This window comes from Trachurus japonicus, chromosome 1 (assembly GCF_045865225.1).
Source record: "Trachurus japonicus isolate A0001 chromosome 1, Traja_1.0".
Lineage (NCBI taxonomy): Eukaryota > Metazoa > Chordata > Actinopteri > Carangiformes > Carangidae > Trachurus > Trachurus japonicus.
In genome coordinates, this window is record NC_140907.1 from 26929983 (window position 1) to 26953671 (window position 23689).

Genomic DNA, 23689 nt, shown 5'->3' on the forward strand with positions numbered 1-23689 from the left:
TGGTGAGTGAGGGGGTGTGTGACGGAGAGAGTTTGGGGGCGTGTGTTAACAGAGGCACAGAACCAAATTCCTGACTAATTTTAGAACTCCTTGAAAGAAAAAGGAGGGGAGGTCTGTCTTTCCCAGCTGTTTTTGTTCCCGCAGAAAATTGTTCGGAAAATGGATGTTTGCAACGGAATATCATCGGATCATGATGTTACTGAGTAAAAAGCTGGTGGTGTCGGTGCATGCTCAGAATCAGAGCAATCTGGAGGATTGTGTTGTCCCTCCCATTGAGTGCAGATATGTTTTCAAGATGCACATGCAGTATATTCTAGCTTGCATGTTTGCTTCTGCTCCCTGTTTACCTATCTGCAGATAGCTGCCAGTCACATGAAGAGCTCAGCTGTCATACATATATCTAACCCAGCAGCAGTATGTTCCCCACACTTTAATGTTTCTTGCCAAGTTGAATGTTTCTATCTCAGCATATGAAGCACAGTTCAGCTTACTTGTCTCAGCAAGATGTTTGTAATGCTCCGCTGATGAGTTATGCCAAAGTCATGAAATTATATAACCCAATATGACAGTATCATGAACTTGTGGCTATAGTGTGAAATTAGCTTGAAGTACTAACAGGAAAGAAGTGCTAATGCAGTTTGGCATTAAACAATGGTTTCCCCTGCAACAACATTGCAGCAAATATTGAATAATTCACATTAAATGCACTTAAAAGCACTATTTTGGTATTGCCCATAAGTATGCCGAAGAGAACTGTGAGGAGAAGTAATTATGAGAAGTGCTCCTGTGAAAAATATATTCAGTTGCTCTGGTGAGCGATTCCCAATGTCGAATAAAATTAGTTTCATCTCAGCTTGAGTTTGGACACAAAGTTGCATCACAAAGTTGTGGGTAGGGAGTATTAAAGCCAGGCAGGGTTAGTCAAATTGCACTGCAGGGGCAAATGTTTATAGAACTCATCCCATAAAAGGTAATAAAAACTTGTTCACTTTGATTGTTTCAATTTACATACACCATCATTTCCTGAGCTATAGAATATGGTTATTTTTATATCTAGGGAGGTGAAAGGCAAATGAGGCGTTTTAGTGCTGGTTGACCCGGAGCCGTCCAGAGCACTGGGCTGTTAGGCCTCTCGTGCCTGGGTTATCAGCCACTCGACAGTCCTGCCATCACTCTCTACTAGCCTGGAGAGTGAAGCAACCTTCAGATGCAGAGATGAATGATATCTATTACTCTGCCCAGTGTTGTGTCTCCTCTGTGGTTCTAGCTCTTTTTTACTATTATCTCAGTCATTTCCTAAAATACTGTTGCACCTTCATTGTGTTGATTTAAACAGATCCTGTTGAGTAAAACCCAGCCTTTTCCATTTGTATTGTGTTATTAATGTGGCACATGTGTGATTTTATTTTTCACTGTTAGCCTTCCTATTTCCCTTCCCTCTGTGAACATCGGTTGACCCAAACTCTTCTCTGGCCCTAACCTCTCCCCTGGAGCATGGCTGAGGTCACTGCTAACACTGACTTTGAGTAAGATCCAGGGGATCAAATAGCGCCAAACATAACTTGTTATTTCTGTACCGTGGCAGTGGACAGAACCCTTGGACTAGAGCTCAGTGGTATGCTTGTTGAAAGACAGTTTTTCTTCAACAGCAGCTGCTCTTCATTTAGAAAAAAATTCCAACTTACTAATACATATAACAAGGTTGAATGCCTTCCTTCAGCTTTACAGTATAGAAACCTGACACTTCACCAGAGTGCAGCCTGTTAACCACTTAGCATTTTAACTTTAAATATGGCTTTTGCATAATTAAAATCACACATTAAAAGTCTGTTAAAAGATATTTACGTATAGTTACATCTGTTAAGTTTCTGTTTGTCTATTAAACACTTCTGCAATAGTGTCAAATTTTTTTTGATCTGATTGACCCCTGCTGTTCTTGGGCCTCTTTCTGTCCCAGACACACACACAGACTGATTTTGCTGCTAGATGGATGTAACCGCCCACTATTCATCAGCACATGCTTTGATTGGCTCAACACAGATCAACTAATGTGGCCTAAGATCACATTTGGTGGACGGCTATGGTAAACAAGGCAGCATACATATACAGCTACATTTTATACTGCTCTCCCAGCTCTTTGCCAGTGAGCACACCTCCGCCCGCCCTTTAACTGCAGCCACAGAGCAGCGTCCTCACTCTCTCTCTCGCCCACTCACTTATTTGCCTAGTTTGCTGTTAGCGGTTTTACATGCACTCTGCAGCCAAAATACAAGTGGTACCTAAAACTGTGAAGACCGCCCAAATGGCGAAGTTCCTGCTCTTCAGCACAGCTGCTAACAAAACTTAAAGTCCGTAACGTTGAGTCACAGACACAAGTTTGTCTACGCGGTCTTGACCTCCCACAGACGAGCTGCTGGCCACTGCTTACAACTATCGATTTGATTATCTGGTTTGTACCTGGAGACTGGATCAAACTATAGGAACGGCAATAAGCAACTTAACGGTTTCAAAGCTTTTATTTACAGCTAATAAAAATTAAAAAAAAGGGCAATTGAAACTCAATTTTCATAACTAGGGACTTTCGGTCAGCAAACACACATCAGGTAGAGCATTCAGTTATAGCTCTTTTATTCCATAATGGTTCCAACGAGATGACGTGAATGAACTGCTGACCTTAGATTTATTATCAACAGTTTGCCATCATACGACTCCTCTGCAGACTCAGACGACCTCATTTCTCCTCCATATTTGACCCCTCGTATGCTCGCCTGCTCTCCCACATACCGCTTTTTCCGCTCTGACTAACACTGTTTGAAGTTGAACTGTTTGACAAGTTATGAATTTACAAACAATTAGGACCACGGGTAGTATGAAAGAGGGAGTCATTTGTTATGTAATACAGAAGACAGTGCCCCTCTCAACAAGTCAAAGCCTACTGCCGGCTTATTTCTGGTTCTTTGCGTTGTGCATTTTGCTATCACGGGCTAAATCTGCAGCAGCCAGACAGAGGGGAAATGCTAACGTACTGTTCTCAAACAGGTGGTAAACTGTGAGGTGGCGGCGCTATGACAGATCAGTCGCTCAGCAGGTGACTGAGTGGTTACGACTGATTGAAAGGCAGAAACGTATTGTTTGTGATAATAGCTATCAGCCGTATCAGCCACATTAATCTACAAACTAATGCCAACCGTTTGACACCAGATTGGTTCAAAGTGAATAGAAGGAGTCAATGACAGCACCTGTTTATGTGCATAGATCTCACTGGGTAGAAACACAGCTACTTATGTGTGTGTCCATGTGTTGGATCTCTACTTTGTATCTGGTTCAAGCTATACTCTATCATGGAATTGGTACCAAGAGGTCATTATGTGAAGGAATGTTTATTACAGGAAAAGTTGATCAGCAAATAAGATTGTTGCCCCTACAGGGAAATACTTACTTGAAACGTTTCCTCATATTTGCATTCATCATATTCAGTACATACTGTTCCATGCCTGTTTGTCACTGAGAGTCTAATAGTCTAGTAAATATTGGAAGTTATTAGGACAGGAAGCTCAGTTTTTTTTCCCAAATGGTGTTTCAGCAGGTTGAACAATATAATGAATTTTTATTTTTGGCTTACAAAAAACCCCCCCCAAAAAACATGATTCATACCAAATGAGTCATTAAAGGAGCTTGTCAGGGTGGTCCAATAACAGTCAGCTACTGTTTTTACCTTTGTGCCATGGGATTTTCATGACTGTAGAGTTGCTTAATGAGATATGTGCTAGAAATGGGAGAATGTGTCAGCATCATTTATAACAACAGCATGTCACCCTGCCACCCCCTAAAATAAACAAATGATATAATGAGAATAAATGTGAACTGTGAAATGGCTGTGGAACATTTATATTTATTTGCACAGTGTAAAAAATGTGTGACTACAGGTATAGATACAATAAAAAAGTCAAATTAGAATTTAAAGTGATCACTTTTGGTCTTTAAACCAGCAGCATTTCTCCTCAGTGCACTAGTGCTCAGCCTTTGAAGGAACTTGTCAGGTAGATTGTTGAAAGCATGATGAGGAACCCGTCACAGCGTGGGTTTAGGCTGTCTTCGGTGTCTCCTGTCTCTTCATGTAATCCTAGACTGATTCCATCATGTCGATCAGGCCTCTGCGGGGGCTAGACCATCTGTTGCAGGTCTCCTTGTTCTTCTTGTCTCTAAAAACAGTTCCTCATGATTTCTGGTTATATGGCTAAGGTCATTGTGCAGCTGTAGGATGATTTTGGGACCAAACATATGCCTCCCCAGTCATGTCAAAGTGTGCCAAAGTATTTTAGCACATTCAACTTATTAACTTAAGGTAAATCTTGTGCAAAGTAAACCTGAGTACCCCAGGGCTAAGTGTTGTATATCTTACAATATTCTTCATTATTGATGTTCTCAGTTGACTTGAAATCATGCAAAGACGAGGCCTGCAGAGACAATACAGTGCTGTGTCTGTCTGTGTGATGTTTTAGATCAGTGTTAAGCAGGAAGTCTCACTCTTGTACAAATTACAGTTTTCATCCCACCGTGCTCTGCTCTCAAAATCAACACCGCGGCCACTGCACCAACTGTTTGTCACTTCCTCTCCTGTACCTATGACGGTGTTGCAGTTTCAAAGTCACATCTAAATACTGTAGACCCAAAAAAAATGCTCTAAGTGTGCTCAGATGGCTAGCAGTGACTGATACGAGGAACTGTTCCTGATACAGATCATCACCTGGAGATCAGTTCATGAGCCATTTTACCTGGTTGTAAAACGTTTAGGAGAAGAGGAAATCTGTAACTCATTGAGTGTGTTTCTTACTAAATTTGGACTGCTCAGCCTCAGCGTCTCTCTTTTAAGGAAGTGTCACTGTATGAATTGAAAAGCTGTGATGTGCAGAACGCAGTCGAGAATATTCTCTTTTCCTGCTGTGTTCACTCGTACTTTTACTTCCTTTATTTCTGTGCTGGTGCATGTTCATGGTGTGCAAGTTTTGATTGAATATTTTCTCCATTCTTGCACTGTAAATAATGTAAAGCCTGACTGAACTTGATTAGGAAGTGGAGTTTAAAACAAAGTAACTACTGTGGTGGATTGAGATGTATCACTTAGACCTAGATAAAGTCTTGAGGCGGCGGTGATGTGGTGTTAACTGAGAAAAAGCTGATATGCCTTCATAGTCTTTACAATCCCCATTGCTGCATCACTGGGTTGATGTAGGAGTTCATATTGTTCTTGGTAGTTGGTATTCCCTTATCTTCCTACCCGCTTTATATTTATAATGAGCATGGGGGTTGTGGTTATTTTTGTTGTGCTTTAAGCAGCAGAGCATAAGGATGACAAAGGTTTCCTGTCCATCTTGATATTACTACATTTTTACAATTTCTGGATAAATTAATCTTTTGGTTAAGGCCTCACACTGTTAGAAGATTAGTTAGTATTGATGCCAGTGAGCACAGGAGTGTGTTGGATAAGAGCTGAAATTATTTATTGTTTGGTCAATCGACAGAAAACGTATTGACTGATAGTTATTTTTAGAAATGTTAACTGTTATTTTGCTGCATTTCTGTGTGGTATGTGACAATAAAGTGAACATCTTTGGAAATAACATGTCCTTCGCTAAGCTGTTGTAGCTGTAAGAGCAATATAAAAAGATCAGCGCATCAGAGTGGAGTTGAAGAAAACTTGAGGCCTTTCATTCAGTGCATGTCTGCTAAAGCCATTAGATTATGGGTATCAGTTGTACATTATGTGGCCCGTGTGTTTTTACCTTAAGCCTCACTAGCATGATGACTTTGAAAGATTTTTTTCCTAAGCAATGAAACCCATGTTCCCATTTCATATCCAAAATGGAAATAACCTACAGAAGAATAACTTATGCAAAGACGGCTACACCTGTGGCAGTTAAAGTGTTTTAGCTCTCTGGTCTAAATGAACACTATAGTCTGGCAACTTTGTCACTTCTGTTGGTCAACAGTTGTGCAAGTATTCTGTCAACAGGGTTTAGTCTCTTGGTTTCACACACACACACACACACACACACACATATACGACACGTATAGATGCACGCACACAACCACAAATCAGCTGCTGTGTTTCAAAGGCACAAGTTCCCAGAGCTCATTAGCACAGGATGTTTCACACACTGTCACCAATAAAAACGCAGTGGAGCTCTTAAAGGAGCTGCTGTGACCTCATACAATTCACGTATTCACACGATCGCATTCTTGTGAAGTTACCTTTATGTTGTTTATGCTTTTACAAGTAATGAGACTCTATGTCCCAAGTGTCTTGTGCTATGTGTGAGAGCCGATGTTTTAAAAGTTTCCTGCTTTCATGACTGATTCCTGCTCTTATATGTAGTGTTTTTGTTACTTAATAAGCCATATTTTGCAGTCTTGGTGCAGCTTTCAGTGGAAGGTATATTATATAATCTTAATTTAGAGAGCACTTCTAAAAAAAAAAACAGCAGATATATGCAAAAGCCTCACTTTAAATTATGATTCTTTATGTCCTTTACTTGCACTATGTTTATGTGCTGTGCTACCTAATTCCTAGTGGTCCCTTTTGTTAGGTGTGACAGTAAACGGTTTGTGAAGCAGCCTGAGGTTTGTAATAGCCTTACAGCAACTATTAATTCTTCCCCGGGAACTGTCACATGTTCTGTTGGAAAGGGGGACACAGTGTTCTCGTTCCTAGTTGTTTGTAAAAATGTACAAACATAGATGTTTTTTGTCTTGTGTTTTTTTTTTGCAATTTAGTGAAACTGATTACATTTTAGCATTGTTCTTTGGCCCTAATGTTTGTTCTGTTTTGGTCTTCTCTTCACCAGCTCCTCTCCATATACTCGGGAAAGTGGGAGGCCCTTGTATTTTCAGCCCCCAGCGATGGAGTTTGGGACACAGTAAGCACTGCTCTCACTTCTTCCTCCTTTTAATATGACTTGTCTTAACAAGCATAGATGTTATTCACTTTGAACTGAAAATGATGAAACTCTTTACTACACACCCAGCACCATAACTCAAGGACAGAGTGTACCTTATTTCGCCATATCTCAAGTTGAAGTGATGTGGAAAACTCCGCTGACTTAAATCAACCTCAGGTTAAAAAAAAAAAACAGTGTCATATTGGGTGACCTGTCACTTGGATGAATGTAACAGAAAGGGAAGAGTTTATAAAGCAGGAGGCCCTTCAGTGTGACAAAACATACAGGATATCCAAGTATGGCAGTGAGCTCTCTTTCCCAGCATCCAGGCGCATACTGGAGATGGTTGACCCCAGCCAAAACAGTTGAAGACATTATTGTTTGCCTCCAGTCTGAATATCAGATGCCGGGGTTGGACATTAGTCCCCATTTCCCTTGGTAAAAACAAACAGTCGCAAGCAGTATCTATTTTCTGATATTTGACATCATACATCTGGAATGCAGAAAGCAGTCAACTAACAAAAAACTCCTGAAAGTCATGTTTGAATATTGGGCAGAGAAATATAATGTTTCAGTGAACTTGTACTTGATATAAACACAGGAAAATGATAGATATCTCTTACATCTGGACAAATTGGTCTCACAGTATCTGACCAAACAGGAGCTGCAGAGTTTTAAAGAAGTAGTACAAAATGTATATAATTAGATAAATTCTTGAAGCATGCTGTTCAGTCGCTTAAAATGAAAGTCAAACGCCCAAACAGGAAGTGAAATATGCTTCAGTTGAGGTTTTGCAGAACAGCTCAAATAAAGATGTCAAGACTCTGGAAATATGTTGCAGACTTGAGACACTTAAAGAGTTTAAAGTTATAGTTTAGTTTAGTTTCCTTTTTGCTTCACCTTCAATTGGCTGCCCCAAATCACAAGAGAGAACTTTGATTTTTGTATTCAAGTACCCAAATTAAATTTCAAATTTGCAGAGAGCAGCTCTTGTCACACAAAAAGATATGAACTCAAGTTAAATTGCAAAAAGGAATATATTTATACGTCCTTCCCAGAAGTAAACAAAGACATTTACCTACCTTAGTATTAAATAGTAGGCTTCCTATAGAGTAATGCTTGCACATAGACAACCATTAACTTTACACTAATTACATTATATTGTTCCTCAACTAAATTCCATCTCCCTCGTGTTTACCTCTGTTTAAGCACAGCACACTGGCTGTTGAGCCTGGCTTGCACATATGTAGCTTCTCTTCTTCAATGATTTAGGGATTTTGTAATATCTGCAACATCTGGAAGCCACAATCAAAATACTGTCATCTTTATGAATGGTGTGTAAGGTCTTCTCAGGTAAAACTGAGTAAAATCTGAAGAAAGAAAGTCACTGAACCGATTTTAGATCACGGCCTGTTGTAAGTTGGCTAAATATTTACTTTGACAGCAGTTGAGCACTGTAAATGTTAGAAAACCTTTCAGATAAGTACTTGGTCAACATCTGATTTCCAGCCCACTGCCATACCAACACTACATGTTGGAATAACCAGTTCTGCTAATGATTCTTGTGGTCATTTGTTGTTGTTAAATTTCAAGAGTAGTTCCTGCTACAGCACAGCTGCTACAGCTTTGTGTTGTGAAATCAGCATCAATGAAGTGCTTATAAATCACATTTTAACAGTTATCAGTGTGCAGGGTCATAATTTTTCCAGGTTTTTTAAATTCTAGTGTTTTCAACTTCTCCCATCTCAATGAATATCTCACCATCAAAATCCATATGTGGTGTAGCTGATGCACATTCCTTTGAATGTTAAGTACATCAGTCTTTCATCAACTTCTAGTATAACCAGTACCTGAAGCAGTTCCTCTCTGGCACAGACTCAACTTTGACAGAACCATAAAAAGTTCAAAGTGGTTGCATTATTGCTAGGCTGTCATATTGGTTTGTATTATATTGCATCGAGCCTCCTGTCGAAAGGAGTATAACCATAAATACATGAAATCATGCATACACTTTGCAAGTCCAGCTTGTAACGTAGCTCACATTAAAGTGCTTGCAAGCCATCTTAGTCAGATATATAGGTGTAATGCAACATCCTTTATTATATTTTGTTTGTGTGAAAACACAACAGTCAGAGGGTAAGATTATAAACTTTTAATTGCTTTGCAAACTTAATTAAATGATAAATTGAATTGAAATGCTTGTGAAAAGGGCAGGTTGATAGAGATGAATTGGTAGCCATAGTTTATCTCTCACCAGGCAAAAAAAAAGCTCAGTGGCAGCATGTCACTGTAATAGCCTACAGCAGAAATGGCCATACCAAAATCTTTGCGCTCTCTGGGTTTGCAACCCGGCCGCAACCTTTTCATAGCTTTTCTGATGTCCATATTTGTATATGTGGTTTTACTTTTGACACCAGGGCCTCAGATTAAAGATGAACAACTCATACTTGTCACCCCTCTGTGAGCACACAGTTGAATGGAACATTTTCCTCTCACAGCTTCCCTATATTGACTGAATGCAAATCGGTAGCTATTCAGTGATCCCCATATCTTACCCTCTAATTATCAGGTTAATTTCACATTTGTAAACAAAAACTAACCTAACCTAAATATTTTATCCAACCTTTAGGTTAGGTCATTCTCAGATGAGCCATCCATCATTATCTAAAGAGAAAGAAGCTCAGACAGTAAAGCTATTTACTTGCTTTGCTTAACTAAAGGTCACTTAAAAACAAAACAGCTAGTCTCATAAATTGCAGTATAAATGGGCTGCACTAGGGTTTTGTAGAGGTAATTTAATAGAGGCTTCTATTAAATCTCATGAATAAGCAAACTCATACTGTATGTAATTGTGTAATAAACACTTGCGTGCTGTTAAATTTTGGTGTATACCTGTACTTTCTCAGCTGGCCATGGTTCTCAGTGGAGAGTGGAGTTATTTACGATGCTGCTCTGTCTTTACAGACCGCTGGGGCTGCCAAGAGCTGAAACCATATATATACACAACCCCAGCCAGGAAGTTCCTGTGACACTGCTGTCAATGTTTACATCCAGCAGGCATTTTTACATACCTTCCTTTCACAGAAGAGTAAGTGTTCAATGTGCACCAGAAGTTTCACACAACATGCAAAAAAAAATAATGATGTTTAGAATGGATTCTGATGAAATTAATTTTGTGTCTCGCAATAACCTGATCTAACATTTCCTGCTCTGTCGTAGGTGATCCCACCCAGAGGGAAGGCATCTTTTAAACTAATTTTCCTCCCGTCTGAGGAGGGCAATGTAGAAAACACATTATTTATAAACACATCGGCCCATGGGCTGCTGTCATACCAGGTCAGTTCCATTAATACACCTCCTGCTGCATAGTTTCAGACCATGCTCTATTGGGATCATAAACCATGTGGTTCCTCTTCTCCCTTAGCTTTTGTGTCCAGATAGTAGCTTGAAAGATGTTCAACTGTTCATTACACATTACTTATGAGTTTACAAACAACATTAGCTATATGAAACTTTATTTGTTTTTTTATGTTTTCAAATGAGCACGAAACCAGACTGCTGCTCACAACTTTTCCAGCATCCATATTGTTTGTTTTTACTTTTCATCACCACATGCACATTCTCATAAACAGAAGAACTCCATCATTAATCATGCAAATCATGTCTGTCTAACATATGTTTTTTTAAAAAGTAGGTCACTGTTAAACTAGTTAGACAGCTGAAAGAAAACGCCTGATTCTTGTTTCTACTGAAAATCAATAGATTGAGTACGTCACCTAATGTCTCAAGTCAAAAATGAAAACACCCACCTAAACAAAGAAACTGTGCTCTTGCAGACCCATGTGCAGTGTGAAACCAAAGAATTGAAAGTCTGGTGTGGAAATGTGCATTCACATGCTTTTAAACCGTTTTACCCTCTGGACGTGTTTGCACACCAGGCCCTGAATCTGTCTTTGTGTTCCACCCCAAACTGGTTTTTCTACAATTGTAGCAACTAAGCGTTTATCTGTCCTCCCTTTACTTGAATTGTACAAACCTTGGTTACATTTGTTAGGTATATTTACATATATTTACATCTTTTTTTCAACAAAGCAGTTACAATGTTAGCTCCACCAAAGCAAAAAAACAAAAAAGGATCACCTACAGAGGTTTACTTCAAAACACTTGAACACAACATGTCTATTAAAGATATCTTTCAGTTTTGTCCATCCCATATTAAACCTGCACTACAGCACATATGATTCAGTATGTTCCCATTAATGGTAGACACACCCAGACATGCCAATACTCCCTTGTACAATCTCCAACGCTGCCACTCCCTTTACATGTTAGTTGTTTTTTATTTTTACTAATGAGCACAACTGCAGAGTGTAATTTCCTTTGTGGGGCTGTATTACTTGCCAATTCACCTTGTGGAGTACATTGTTTTATTCATAAATACAAAAATGTTGCCAACCGTGTTATAAACTGCTGCACAAGTTCAGTTCAGGGCCACCAAATGACACTGCTCTTTTGTTTACTTGTTGACTACTTAAACTTGATATAATAAACACAGCGTGGAGAATCCTTTTATAAATGTTAATTGCTCTTTTTTTTGTCTCCAGGTATTTGGTGTGGGAGTTAACCAGGGTTCATTAAAGTCTGTCCAAAGAAAGGATGGTCTGCTAATATTCCCTCACATCCAGAGCATTAAGCTGACCCAAACTCAGGTATGTGTTTAAATGTCTGCGTGTCGGTTTGTGCGTGTCACACAGATAAGTGAATAACGGCTCATCATTGGAAGCAGCTGATTTCCCCTTTCCTGCCAGCCCTCATAAACAGAGGGCTGCATGCGTACACACAGGGGCTTTGTGATACTCTCTGACAAGCACCCGTTGTCGTGAAATTACTGACTGTGTGTTAAAGTCAGCTTGAATCCTTCCCACAAAATGTTTTTCCTTTTTTTTTTTCATGGTTAAATATTTAAGTATTTGGGTGTCAAATACAACCATAAAAGCTCTGAGCTTGGCGTAGTCGTACATTTGTTTAGACATTTCAGAACCACATAAAAAAAAAACATCTGAAAAACAATGACAAATTATACTGCAGTTTTTAAAAGCGAGCAAAGGCAGTGAAAGTGTGTGACAAGTTATCTGAAAGGGATCCTGCCTCCACAGCAGGAAGTGGGGTGGCAGTTGCAAAATGTCAGCTTGGCCAAGTGCAGAGAGGCTGTAGCTCTCACAATCACTCAAAACCGCTACTGCCTGTGCTACATATAGCTGCTTTTTTTCTCCCTCTGAGCAGCTCCCCGTATTTTAACATATGGTTAAGAAAAGCATTCTCCATGTATACAGTACACTTACCACCCCCCTGTGGTTCAGCAAAAGTCCAATTGCTTTAAAAATGTATTTTGTGTCACTTTTGTTTTTGTCATCTTTGCATTTTTGCTTTGAACAACACATTCCTGCCCTTTCTTGTACCTTTTCGAGTCTGTCTTTCTCATACAAGCTAAAATGCAGAAGTGTTTTATGTCAGCCCAACCCCTCCCCCTGCCCGCTGCAAAATCTACCACCATCAGCATTGGAAATGGCGATTACTTAGACAATATTTAAACCATGATTAAAGACTACAGACATTTACAACCACAATGCCCTCAGTTATTCTTCGGTCTGTGTTTGGTGGGTCTGTAAGTGGAGCCAGTCGTCAGTGACAATAGTAATATATTTTATTCATAGACGCCTCTTAAGACACACAGTAACAGAAAGCAGATATACTATTGTAACAAACAATGATCTAACAAGGGATAAGATAAATAAGACTGCATGCAACACTACCACTGGGGTCAAGTAGAGTGAGTACAGCAGGAAAGTTTGAAGAGCTCAGTAAACAACCAAACAAAAAAAAGCTGCTTTATAGAAGCGTCAGAAGTATTTACTACTGTATATGTTTAACATGTGTTGCCTGTTGTGTTGTTTCTCCTGCAGGAAGATACCTCCAACATCACGATACTGGGTCTGCTCCTGGAGTGCAGCTTACCGAAGAGCTTGTTCAACAATCCTCAGGTACACCTTTACCTTGAATCGGGTTCAGTGGTTGACCATTGATGAACGTTGTTAAGGCCTTGAATGGATCATTTCAAATGTGCATGACTGAATTTGCAGGTTTTTGTAGCCATCATGAGGTAGACGTTGAGAGAAGCGAAGATCACTGCGTATTTTATGTTTTTATGATACATTATTACAACATTTTGAGGTTGTTCATACTTTACAAAAATGAACGAGTCTGTCTTATTGCTCTCATAACAGCCATGTGGTCTGAGCCGAGAGCCAGCTAGTCTAAAATTTCAACAGACAGCAGGGCTTGTTGTCTGAGCACCTTCTGTTTTCCTGAGAACCCCTGAGGAGGGCGAGATTTCCTGCCAGACTTTTAATTGCTTTCTCAAGAGGCTCCATAATTGACACAGGGCTCCCAGTGGCACAATACTCATGACGCAAGAGGCGGCTTTAGACCGCCCAACTATGGAGTCATAATTACGCAAAGTGATATCATCCATACATTCTGTTGCACGACTGTCCCAGCTGTGACCTTTGGCTCATGTCCAAGATCAGCACCTGCTCCTCGGTTCTTTTTCAAGACCTCTCTTAACAAAAAAATTTACAAACCGGCCTTTGGTCAGTGTCACTTCTGCTCGCAGATTAAATGAGCCTTGCAGGAAGTTAGCAGCAGCCTTGATTTCAAGGGATTAGGTTTGCTATTGCAGGCCTTGAGCCTTGGTGGCACCGAGCCAGAGTGTCTGTCTACAGGTCGTCAAGTGGTGATTCACCCGCTGAGGCGAGCCCCTGGTTTACAGTGAGATTTGCACTCTCCCGCTGCTGATCTGTCAGTTTCAAGAGAAGCGTTAGTCACAGGATTGGTGGTTGTAGTAGTAGGCTACTGGCTGCTCGTTTCTGTTCATTGATGCACAGTAACAGTTGGTTGTTAGCAAAGAAAATAGTTTTTTTTCCCCATCACCATTGATATAGTTTCCTCTATCCATTCACCAACTTGATCCTTTATGAAAAAATATATTTTTAATTGCCCTACCAAGTTTTATTTATTTATTTGTTTAGTTAGTTAGTTAGCTAGCCAATTTGACTCTTCAGCTTCTCATTCTTCCACTGTTTGTCATGTTTTTTTTGTTTTTTTATCTCTCATCCAAATCTGTTTGGTGCATGACTGGTATGCCTTTCCTGTCCCATCCCAGGGGTCCTGCCTCCAGAGTGAGGAACGCCTCAGTCTGCAGATTAATCTGTCGGCGCGTGGAGACCGGCCCACTGACCTGGACAAGCTCAAGCCTTATGTCATTGAGCACATTCTGGTGCTGCTGGTGGCCCCCACTGCTGGACAGGCTGCAGTAGGTAGGTGTCAACGACCTCTCCGACCCGCTCTTTTGGGGGTAGATTCATGGAAAGGGAATGCGACAGCGTGCTGCACAGCGTTACTAAAGGTGATCATAACTCATTCATAACCATCATGTCAGAAAGGAGAAAGAAACATTTAGTCACGTTTCAAACTACTGCTTCGTCAGCCTCCAGTCAAAGTACCTCAGTACTAATCTTATCTGTCAGACTCTCTGTGGTGGACCGCTATCATCGCAAAAGTTCAAGGGGTTAAAATGGTGTTAACACATTGATGTTCGATTTAAGGAAGGTGCTGCAGACTTATGTTTACTTACTAAAAGAAAAAAGAATATAATGTTCATGATGGTGTCAGTGTTTTTTAAAGAACTGTCAGATGAGAGGCTTGAGAGAGGTATAAGAAGACATCAGTTCTGCTTTCCATGGTCTCACTTTACAAAGTCACACAAAGGCTCAAGATCAAAGAGCAAATGAAATCAACCACTTCACTGCATTGTCCTACACATCGCTGGTGTACAGTTACTGCCAATAGGTTGTCATGAGAACTCACAAAGGCTTTGTCTTTGAACCACATCAGTGAACCAAACTTGTTTCTCAACACATGATGCCAGTCAGATCCTGACTTTAACAGCCTTGTAACTTTTAGTCAGACATGTTTTGATAAAAGGGATGTCATTTTTTCATTTTCATTATGAAAGAAATCTGCCTTGGTAAGCAGATTTCAGAAAATCCTTTTTAGTCACATACACTGTAAGGAAGACCTTACCATTGCAGGAGATGGATGGATAATTAAGTTCACATATAACATTGTAAACTTGTCATTCCTCAGGTTTTTTATATTTCATATATTCACATTTTTTCTTGCAGGGGAACCAAAAATAGGAGTTTATATGTTAAATTCTGGAGGCAAGACGCTCTACGTAAAGGTGAGTTCTTATCTTTGCTTCATCTTGGCTTCTAGGCAGCATTATCAAGGCTTTGACAAAATCTCTTCACCTCCCCCAGGAAATGCAGGTGCTATCAAAAGTGGAGGCAAGCCTAGAATTTAATGAGGTTGCTCTGAATCCAGAAGCAAAAAACTTCACTGAAGTGGCTTCCCTGGCCTGCAGAGGTAAATGTTCCCCCAGTTCTTACAATTGCAGCTTTGTTTTGCCCCAAATGTGTTTAAGTGTTTGACAGTTTAGTTGTGTGTCTGTTGTCAGGTCCATTGCCAGGCCATGGAAGGAAATGTGTCAGTCATATCAGTTTAAAAATCCTGGGCAACAGGACAAGCTACAGCTTCCCTGGACTACATATCACACACAGGTAATGTACAAACATTTTTCCGTTTTACCAAAAGTTGTCAAGAGTATGCTTTTTGTAGCTAGTTGTAACTAGTCACAAACATCTGGAAATACACATGTTTACTGCATTTGCGTTCACTGCATGAGGTTTAAGTGCATTACAGCGACTGTTAAAACACTTCAACACTTACGAAGTGTCATAAACATTTGATACTGATTCACAACGAGTGATGGTGTTATTTTTAATGTTTTGTTGCTCAGCCTGTTCCATGTGAAACAAAGAGATGCAGAGCATGTGGATCTATGGCTGACAAACCCTCTCCTCCTGCCCGTCACTGTGAAGAACGCCAGCCTCTCACAGAAACTGCAGGGAGTAATGAAGGTATGCACCGCCGCCTTATGCAACGATAGGACGCAGATCTAATCGAATGTTGATGAAATGATAATTAGCAGTTACTTTGTGCCAAGTGCATTCTTATGTGGGCAAAGCACACTATATTGTGTTTCGTTCATCAATCATATGAATGCCAAGCTAATGACAGGCTTTGACAACCTATGGCTCTGCTGCCCCCTCTCTGTCAGATGGCGAACTTCAGCGGCCCACTGACGGTTCCCCAGGGCTGCTGGCGGATTCTGTCTCTGCAGCTGCTCAGCAAAACCTTGCCTGTGAATCAGCTGTCCACTCTGAGTCTTGATACCAGTCTGGGCTCAGCTCTGCACATCCCCCTCTACTTCCACTCCTCTGCTTCCAAGGTAAAGGAGCAGCCCATGTTAAGAGCTTGGCTTGTTTGTTAGGGAGCAGTATATACTCCCTGATGTGGTAATTGATGGTTGTGTTCATCCTCACAGCACGGGGAAGTGGTGTTTGAGGCAGAACGAGAGTGTGGGCGACCATGTCCACTCAGATTGTCTGAAACAGGTGAGACAGGGCACCATCTTGTGTAAGATAGAAAAAAAAGGCATCATGAGTTAAAAAAAAGAGGTTATTATTCATTTCATTCATTCTTTTCTCTGTCTCACATCAGGCCAATCAGAGTGGCAGCGTTCCCTCCTGCCAGACTTCTTCCCCTCGTCCTGGGACGTCGACAGCAAACTGGCTGCTGAACTCTGCTCTCGATGGCAGAACCACAAAGACAAACTCCCTTGCAGGTTAGTCTTTTAGATGCAGCACGTCATGAACTTACCAGACCCGCTCAGCTGACTTAACTTACACTTCAAGTCCCACGGGTTCATTCTGAACCAGGAAAAATCTGCTTTTAGTTTTTGTGCACCAACCGCATGGCATCATCTTCAAAACATACTCATGATTGACTCTCACTACTGCTGGACATTTTAAGACATTGCTCTCAGTGTGCACCTGTTTTATTGAGCACTGAGTATTGTCTCCTAATGTTTCAACTCCTCTTGTTTGATTTGTATTTTTCTGTTGTTGTACCTCGACATCATTGCAAATGAGAGAAACCTCAGTGATTTTCAAGCCTTAAATTAATAAAGGTTTGAATGAGCCTTGTCGTTAGTCATAACACAGCATTAATCACATGAACCTCTCTGTCCTCTCAGGTGGCCCAGACTCCCCGTGGAGACGTCCACTTCTCTTGATTTTGGTGCCACACCCGTCAATGAGAGCAAGGTGAGCAGCACTTAACAGATTGTGAATGATGGTTGGTCAACCTGTGACGTTTGTTGTCTAATGGAAGAATTGTTTTCACTTTTCAGGTGAAGACTTTCATGCTGAAGAATCCGTCTTCTTCGGTGGTTTCTGTAGAGATTCGCATCCTCTCCCTGTACCCTGCTCCTTTAGATGCTCTGGACCTTCTAACCAAATGGTACGCAGAGTACAGTAAATGTTTTATATCAAACGTGAATGATTTTAATATATCCTCCTCTTCATCTGTTTTTAATCTTGATGCTGCAGCACATTGCTCCAGCTAATTTCTGAAATTGTTTTCTTTGGCAGGTTTAATATCAGCCCCCTGTCTGTCAACATCAGCACCACAGAGTTTTCTCTGTTGGCTTCTCCACCAAAGGTAAATCCTGAAAACACCAGAGAAATGAAGTTTAATCTTTCACTATTTGCTCATAGCTTTTTGGCTGGCAGTTTGTAATCTAACTTAACGGGTTCACACAACACTTAGGCAACACAGGCATTCTTGTTGTACTTCTGTCTTGTCTGTGTTGACAATTTTCTCTGTGTCTATAGGCAGGGGAGAATGTGGAGGACATAACACGAGAGGGTGTCCTCCGTCTGCTGCTGCAGCCCTGGGAGGCCAGAGAGGTCGCTGTGGTCTTCACCCCCTCTGAACACAAACCCACCACTACCATCCTTATTATCAGGTACTGATTCATATTAGTAGGACGAGTGTTTTCATACTTTTTGTATATATATGGTGGTGTTGAATTTTAATGACAGGAATGTTTTAAAGCTTTTTAAGAAGTAATGAGTATTTTGTTAGCTGCCATTTTTTAAGCATGTGCTACGAAAACTCAAGCCTAAAGCTGCAGTAGAAGATGTCTGTAATTCTTAAATCTGGTATTTGAAAAAAGAAAGAATCTGAGACTCTGATTAATAAGCTTTAAAAAGATCAAAATTACGTAAACCACATTGAATATCATGTTAATTCATTACTCGCTCTTCAAGGTGTGTATCAAAGCCTCAGTTTGTGTGTCTCCTTAATTGTTTTTCAGGAACAACCTGACAGTGTTTGACATGGTGACAGTTCAGGGCCACGGGGCAAAAGAGCTGCTCAGAGTCGGAGGCAAACTCCCCGGACTGGGAGCCTCCCTACGCTTCAACGTCCCTCAGTCAACTCTAATGGAGTGTCGTGATGGTGAGATCGATATTGACTGTTAACATAGATGAATTACGATGAAAGCCATTTTAGAAGCAAGTGTTCACTTGACACGTGGCTTAACCATATTCTTCTCTGCTCCTAGGTCTGCGCACCAACAAGCCGCTTTTTGCCATCAGAAAAAGTTTCAAGGTGGAAAATGCAGGAGAGCTGCCTCTGACCGTCATGTCGATGAACATAAATGGATATAAGTGTCAGGGGTTCGGCTTTGAGGTGCTGCAGTGTCGCTCTTTCAGCCTGGACCACAACACCACCTCTGAGATCACCATCGCGTAAGTGGATTTTTAAAAATCATTTTGTACTCAGTCAGTCAGCATTAATGCTGCAGGACTCAAAGTAATGTCAGGTGGATTTCTAAAGCACATTATTATACACAGAGGTCATTAAATGTGCCTAACAAAAATAAAATCATAAAAAATATCAGCAAGTAAAAAAGGCAAGTGACTAAATGAAAACAGTGAAGAATGGAGCAGTTGTTGGCTTGTTTTTAAAGCCAGTTATGATTTGGGCTGAAATCTTATCCACTGGGAGCTGGTTCCAGCAGTGGGCAGCATAATGGCTGGAAGACATTTCACCATTTAGTTTTAACTCTAGGCACCACTAACTGACCAGTTTGAACAGTTTATATTGATGATACACCTCAGAAATAAAATTAAATCCCAGACCAATTTAGTATTTGTACAATCTTTTCATCTCTTCATTGGCCACCTGTTGCTTCAAGAATACACATCAAAATTGTATTAGTCACGATCAAGGCATTATGCGGATCACCTCTAAGCAACATCTCTGTCTTGCCGAGCTCACATGTTTTAGGATTTAGTGCCATCTAGTGGTTAAGTTGCAGACTGCAACCAGCTGAATTCTCCTCCCCTCACCCCTTGCTTTCTAAGCATGTAGGTAGAACCTATGACATAGTAATGCAAAAGGCACTTTGTAGAGCCAGTGTTTGATTTGTCTGCTTTGGGCTACTGTAGAAACATGGTGGGGCAACACGGCAAGGATCCGCTTCCTGTGTGCATGTGAAGGGTTCATCCTAAACTAACGAAAATACAAAGATTCATAATTTCACATGATTATTCACTGAGAAATATAATGATGTAATGATTAATAATAAAAGATTTCTGCTTCTTCCTATTGTGGTTACTGTGTTTGTTTTTTCTTCTCTAATTGTCTTTACTTGTCTCTCCTCAGGTTCACCCCAGACTTTACCTCATCCTGGGTGATCCGGGACCTCACTCTGGTGACATCTCGTGGCACCTCTTTCCCTTTCACCCTTAATGTGACGCTGCCCCACCACATGTTGCCTCTCTGCGCTCAGGTGGTTCCCGGCCCAAGCTGGGAGGAAACCTTCTGGGTGATCACCCTCATCTTCACATGGTTAGTATCTCCTAATCTCCCCACACAAACATTATTATATTATGTGAGACAGTCCAGACAGAATATGATTTAGTTAGGTTTGATTTAAACAGAAATTCTTACTGAACTGCATTTAAAACCCACTCCCTCTATCTCATTGGGAATTTCAGAATCATTTCATGTGATAATATGGAGAAGCCATTGTCCCTAAGTCTACACCTACTAACATTTGTCCTGTTTCTTAAACAAACATTGAAAAGTTGTGTTGATATCTGTATGTTCAGAAACGAGCAGAGACCAGGTTCTTGTCGAAAATGTGACAGATTGTTAGAAAGAGATTATTCACAGCAGTTAGTTATTTACCGCTGGTTCAGATCTTCTGATCTTCACATATCCTCTGATCCTCTTATTTCTGCCCTTCGCAGCTTCTCGCTGTTCGGTGTGTGTCTGATGGCTTTCCGCCAGGCTCATTACATCCTGAACGACTTCTCCACACCCAGCATCAGAAGCAACCACAACTCTGTCCTGTCCCGTGAGAACGGCTCCATCAACAATATCACCCCCAATGGAGTAAAGTATGTTCACATCTGCTTACTGTTTGTACAAAGTCACAAAAACACTACAACATTTTCTGATGCTAGAATGCTTATATGTCTTTTTGTGTCTTGTCTGTGCAGTAAAACAAAGGGAAGTTGTAAGAGCTACGTGGACACCTGTCACACCTCCGATAAAGGTAAGGGGCGTGGCTCTCCAGCTTTGGCCAACAGCCCCGCCCCGCGTCCTCAGTCCTCAAAGAAAGGCTCCTCAACGACCGCATCCCAACCACAGAAGAAACACAAAGTTTCTTTGTATTACACCAAATACAAGTCCAGCTCGTCACCAGCAGCAGCCGGTGCTGTGGCGATGGACGAAGAGCACGAAGACCTAACACCGGAAGCCCCCTTGACCCCAGACCCCGATGTCTGCAACAACAATGAACCAGCCTTCATCAGTGAGCTGGAAAAAAAGGCACCGGCAGACTTTAAAGAAGACCCCCTCAGCACTGTAGATGATAGAGTGCCAGCAGTTATGTTTCCCATGGAAATGCCTGCTGGCTTTTCAGACAACATCACACTGGGCTCGGGACCTAGACCGGTCCTGTTGGTGTGCAGCCCTGTCGAGAAGAGCTGCACCGAGCGCTATGCAGAGAAGATCGCCACCGAGAAAAGGGATTGTTCTGAGCAGGAGGTAAGAAAGGGGCTGCAGGTTACAATGCCACCATCTGTTGTTGTAAACAATCTGCATAAAAATAACTATTCCCTCTTTTGTGGTTTCGACAACTCCAGCTGCGAGAAGATGGCAAAGGCCAGAAAAAGAAAGCACCAAGCGCAGAGACTGGCACTGCACCAGGAAATAATAAGGGAAAGAGGAGTCGCAGGAAGACAGAAAATATCTCCAGGTAGACCTTAACTTACCTTTTGTTTTCATCTATGAATCACAAAACAGTAACTCTGATATTTCATTGAAGTGGTCTTTTGTTGAGTCATATTTAAAGTGATCTCATATCGTATTCATGCTCAGTTGAACTTCATATGTCTGTCCATTTTATCAAGCATCAAACAGGCAGATAAAATGTGTTAATGCCTGTATGATTACTTCTCTAGTGCTCCGGAGCACAATGTGCTGGTGATGCCAGAGAGGGAGAAAGAGCCTGAGTGGAAAACAGCAGACCGTAACATCAGTGGAACCCGCAACAGGAACCGCTGCTGCAACACCAAGTCAGAAGCACTAAAGCCTGGACACAGTGCCGAGAGCCCCCTCAAACAAAACGGTGCGTAGAGTGGTTTGGACCGGTCACATTTCTCCACAGTTATCCCAGCTCACGGCACAACTGAACTATTTGTTTAGTTATTTATTTGTTTATTAACTTGTCGATTTCTTCCAGGTGTGTGTCCTGCCCGCTCTCGCAGAAAGTGTGCTACGGAGAGGCGTGGCGGCGGCGGCGGTGGTGGTGTGTGTGAGTCGGGTTCAGACTCCGGCAGCTCGTCAGGCAGTGTGAGGGCCAGCAGAGGGAGCTGGGGCAGCTGGAGCAGCACCAGCAGCATGGAGGGAGACAAGGACCCCAATGCCCGGACACAGGCCTGCACTACCTCAACCAGAAAAAGTATGAACGACTACATTATCTAGGAATATAAGAACCTGAACTCAGATTGAAGTGTTGTAATCCCCTCTTTTGAGTTTCATACTGCAAAAAAGTCCAATAACATAACAAATCAAAAGGCCAGTACTTGTAATTTTATCATAAAAAGAGGGATGACACTTGCCTTGTTTTTTCAGGGGACTCCATGCAGTACGGCGTCTACCCAGTAGAGAGAGACTGCTACCAGACCGTGAATACAAACTACAAGGCTATGAGGTTCGAGACCAAACACACACACATACACACAACCAAAACTGTATACAGAATCATGTTCTTATCTCAGGGTCTGTTAGCTCACATCTATTCTGTATATTTCTGTTTCCACAAAGTCATGTTGGAGACAATTACATTTTTACTAAAATCAGGAAGTCCAGATCTAGATTACAATCAGTATTTGCTGAGAGAGCATTATTCTCCCTATCCCTGTTTGACTTGTGACCTTTGCCCTTTTGCCCTGTGTCCAGCATGAACAGTTTGTACCGTAAAGACATGTGCCAAAGCCCAGATCCCACAGCCTCCACCTTTGCCCCGAGTTTCGCTGCTGTTGCTGCAAGAGTGGAGAGAAACATGGGTAAAGGAATTCATAATAAATAACATACCTGCTGTTTGTTTTTTTAAAGGAACAAGTTTGACTTGTGCATTACTTAACTCTCCTCTTAAAATTCTTCCTCAGACCTGACCGGTCAGTATTTGCCTGAAGAGACGTGGTCGGCTCCATCCATACCCCTCACCAATGAGTTCAGATACAACACCACTGAGGCACTGCCCTACATACCTCAGCCACCAACCAGCAGCTCATACAACGGGTAGGTCTTTAAATGGATGTTAGTTACAGCTCCACTGATTAAAGTTTTATTGTTTTGTTTTTAACAGTAATTTGAATACCTATCTCGGATGTAAAATATTAAACTTACATTTGTCAGATAAATTGTTTTTGATTTTGTTTATTGAAGTGGATATATGTTTATTGTCTGTATTCATCTGAAACTGCTTTTAATAACTGTATTGGTGAGCACACAGATCAGTCTTGACATGCTGCTGATTCTAGTTTATAGTTTGAATAATTATCGCTCGGCGTCTCTGTGGTTCTGTAGGTCAGTGTTACAGTTTTATCTGCTCCTCTTTAAACAGCTGGATAAACTGTTTCCTTGTTTCCTGCAGGTTTACATGGGCCACTTCCAACAGCCATTGCAACAGCCCTTACGCCTACAGTGAGGAAGCCAGCTACATAGGTATGAGCTCATGATGTACAGTTCACTCACTCTGACTACAGTTGTGTTGACATTTTCTTCCAACGGTGTCTGTGAACTCAAACTCACTGTGTGTTTGTCACGATCATTTTGTAGGAAATGGGACGTTTCCCAATGGTTTCCCTGGTCAGGAGGCCCAGAGCACTCACAGCAATCAGACCAGCTGGAGCGAGGAACAGCCTCAGGAATCGTCCTCAACCTGGGACACGGCATCCTGTGTGGGCAGCAAGGTGACGACTCACAACACAAACCTCAGACTAAGAGATTCAGCTGCTGCAGCTAAATAACATTTACCAAAGTCGGACAGAGGCAGGGGAGTTACAGCTGATGGTGCAGGGTTGCAACTAATGATGTTTTCATGCTAACCCCTGACCTTAACCCTATTTTATGGTTGCTATTGCCCAACTCAGGGACTTGCTACACATAAACAGCAAAGAAGATGAGATAAAATTCCCGAA

The 23689-nt window shown here is 41.3% G+C and overlaps 1 protein-coding gene across 2 annotated transcripts in view; it reads left to right on the forward strand.

Annotated features, from left to right (window-relative positions):
• The window catches only part of tmem131l (transmembrane 131 like), a 31558-nt gene that overhangs the window by 5359 nt on the left and 2510 nt on the right, over positions 1 to 23689 (forward strand). For both annotated transcript variants that reach the window (XM_085783159.1, XM_085783166.1), the window contains exons 4-33: positions 6846 to 6917; positions 9903 to 10026; positions 10158 to 10274; positions 11543 to 11647; positions 12902 to 12979; positions 14161 to 14314; positions 15182 to 15240; positions 15320 to 15425; positions 15517 to 15619; positions 15859 to 15979; positions 16180 to 16350; positions 16447 to 16516; positions 16623 to 16746; positions 17158 to 17227; positions 17314 to 17423; positions 17555 to 17624; positions 17798 to 17931; positions 18283 to 18425; positions 18532 to 18718; positions 19638 to 19823; positions 20228 to 20377; positions 20480 to 21029; positions 21128 to 21240; positions 21446 to 21612; positions 21727 to 21945; positions 22119 to 22197; positions 22446 to 22552; positions 22655 to 22787; positions 23143 to 23213; positions 23328 to 23461. In XM_085783159.1, the coding sequence (XP_085639285.1) occupies positions 6846 to 6917; positions 9903 to 10026; positions 10158 to 10274; positions 11543 to 11647; positions 12902 to 12979; positions 14161 to 14314; positions 15182 to 15240; positions 15320 to 15425; positions 15517 to 15619; positions 15859 to 15979; positions 16180 to 16350; positions 16447 to 16516; positions 16623 to 16746; positions 17158 to 17227; positions 17314 to 17423; positions 17555 to 17624; positions 17798 to 17931; positions 18283 to 18425; positions 18532 to 18718; positions 19638 to 19823; positions 20228 to 20377; positions 20480 to 21029; positions 21128 to 21240; positions 21446 to 21612; positions 21727 to 21945; positions 22119 to 22197; positions 22446 to 22552; positions 22655 to 22787; positions 23143 to 23213; positions 23328 to 23461 (4027 nt within the window). The remainder of the gene's footprint in view (positions 1 to 6845; positions 6918 to 9902; positions 10027 to 10157; positions 10275 to 11542; positions 11648 to 12901; positions 12980 to 14160; positions 14315 to 15181; positions 15241 to 15319; positions 15426 to 15516; positions 15620 to 15858; positions 15980 to 16179; positions 16351 to 16446; positions 16517 to 16622; positions 16747 to 17157; positions 17228 to 17313; positions 17424 to 17554; positions 17625 to 17797; positions 17932 to 18282; positions 18426 to 18531; positions 18719 to 19637; positions 19824 to 20227; positions 20378 to 20479; positions 21030 to 21127; positions 21241 to 21445; positions 21613 to 21726; positions 21946 to 22118; positions 22198 to 22445; positions 22553 to 22654; positions 22788 to 23142; positions 23214 to 23327; positions 23462 to 23689) is intronic.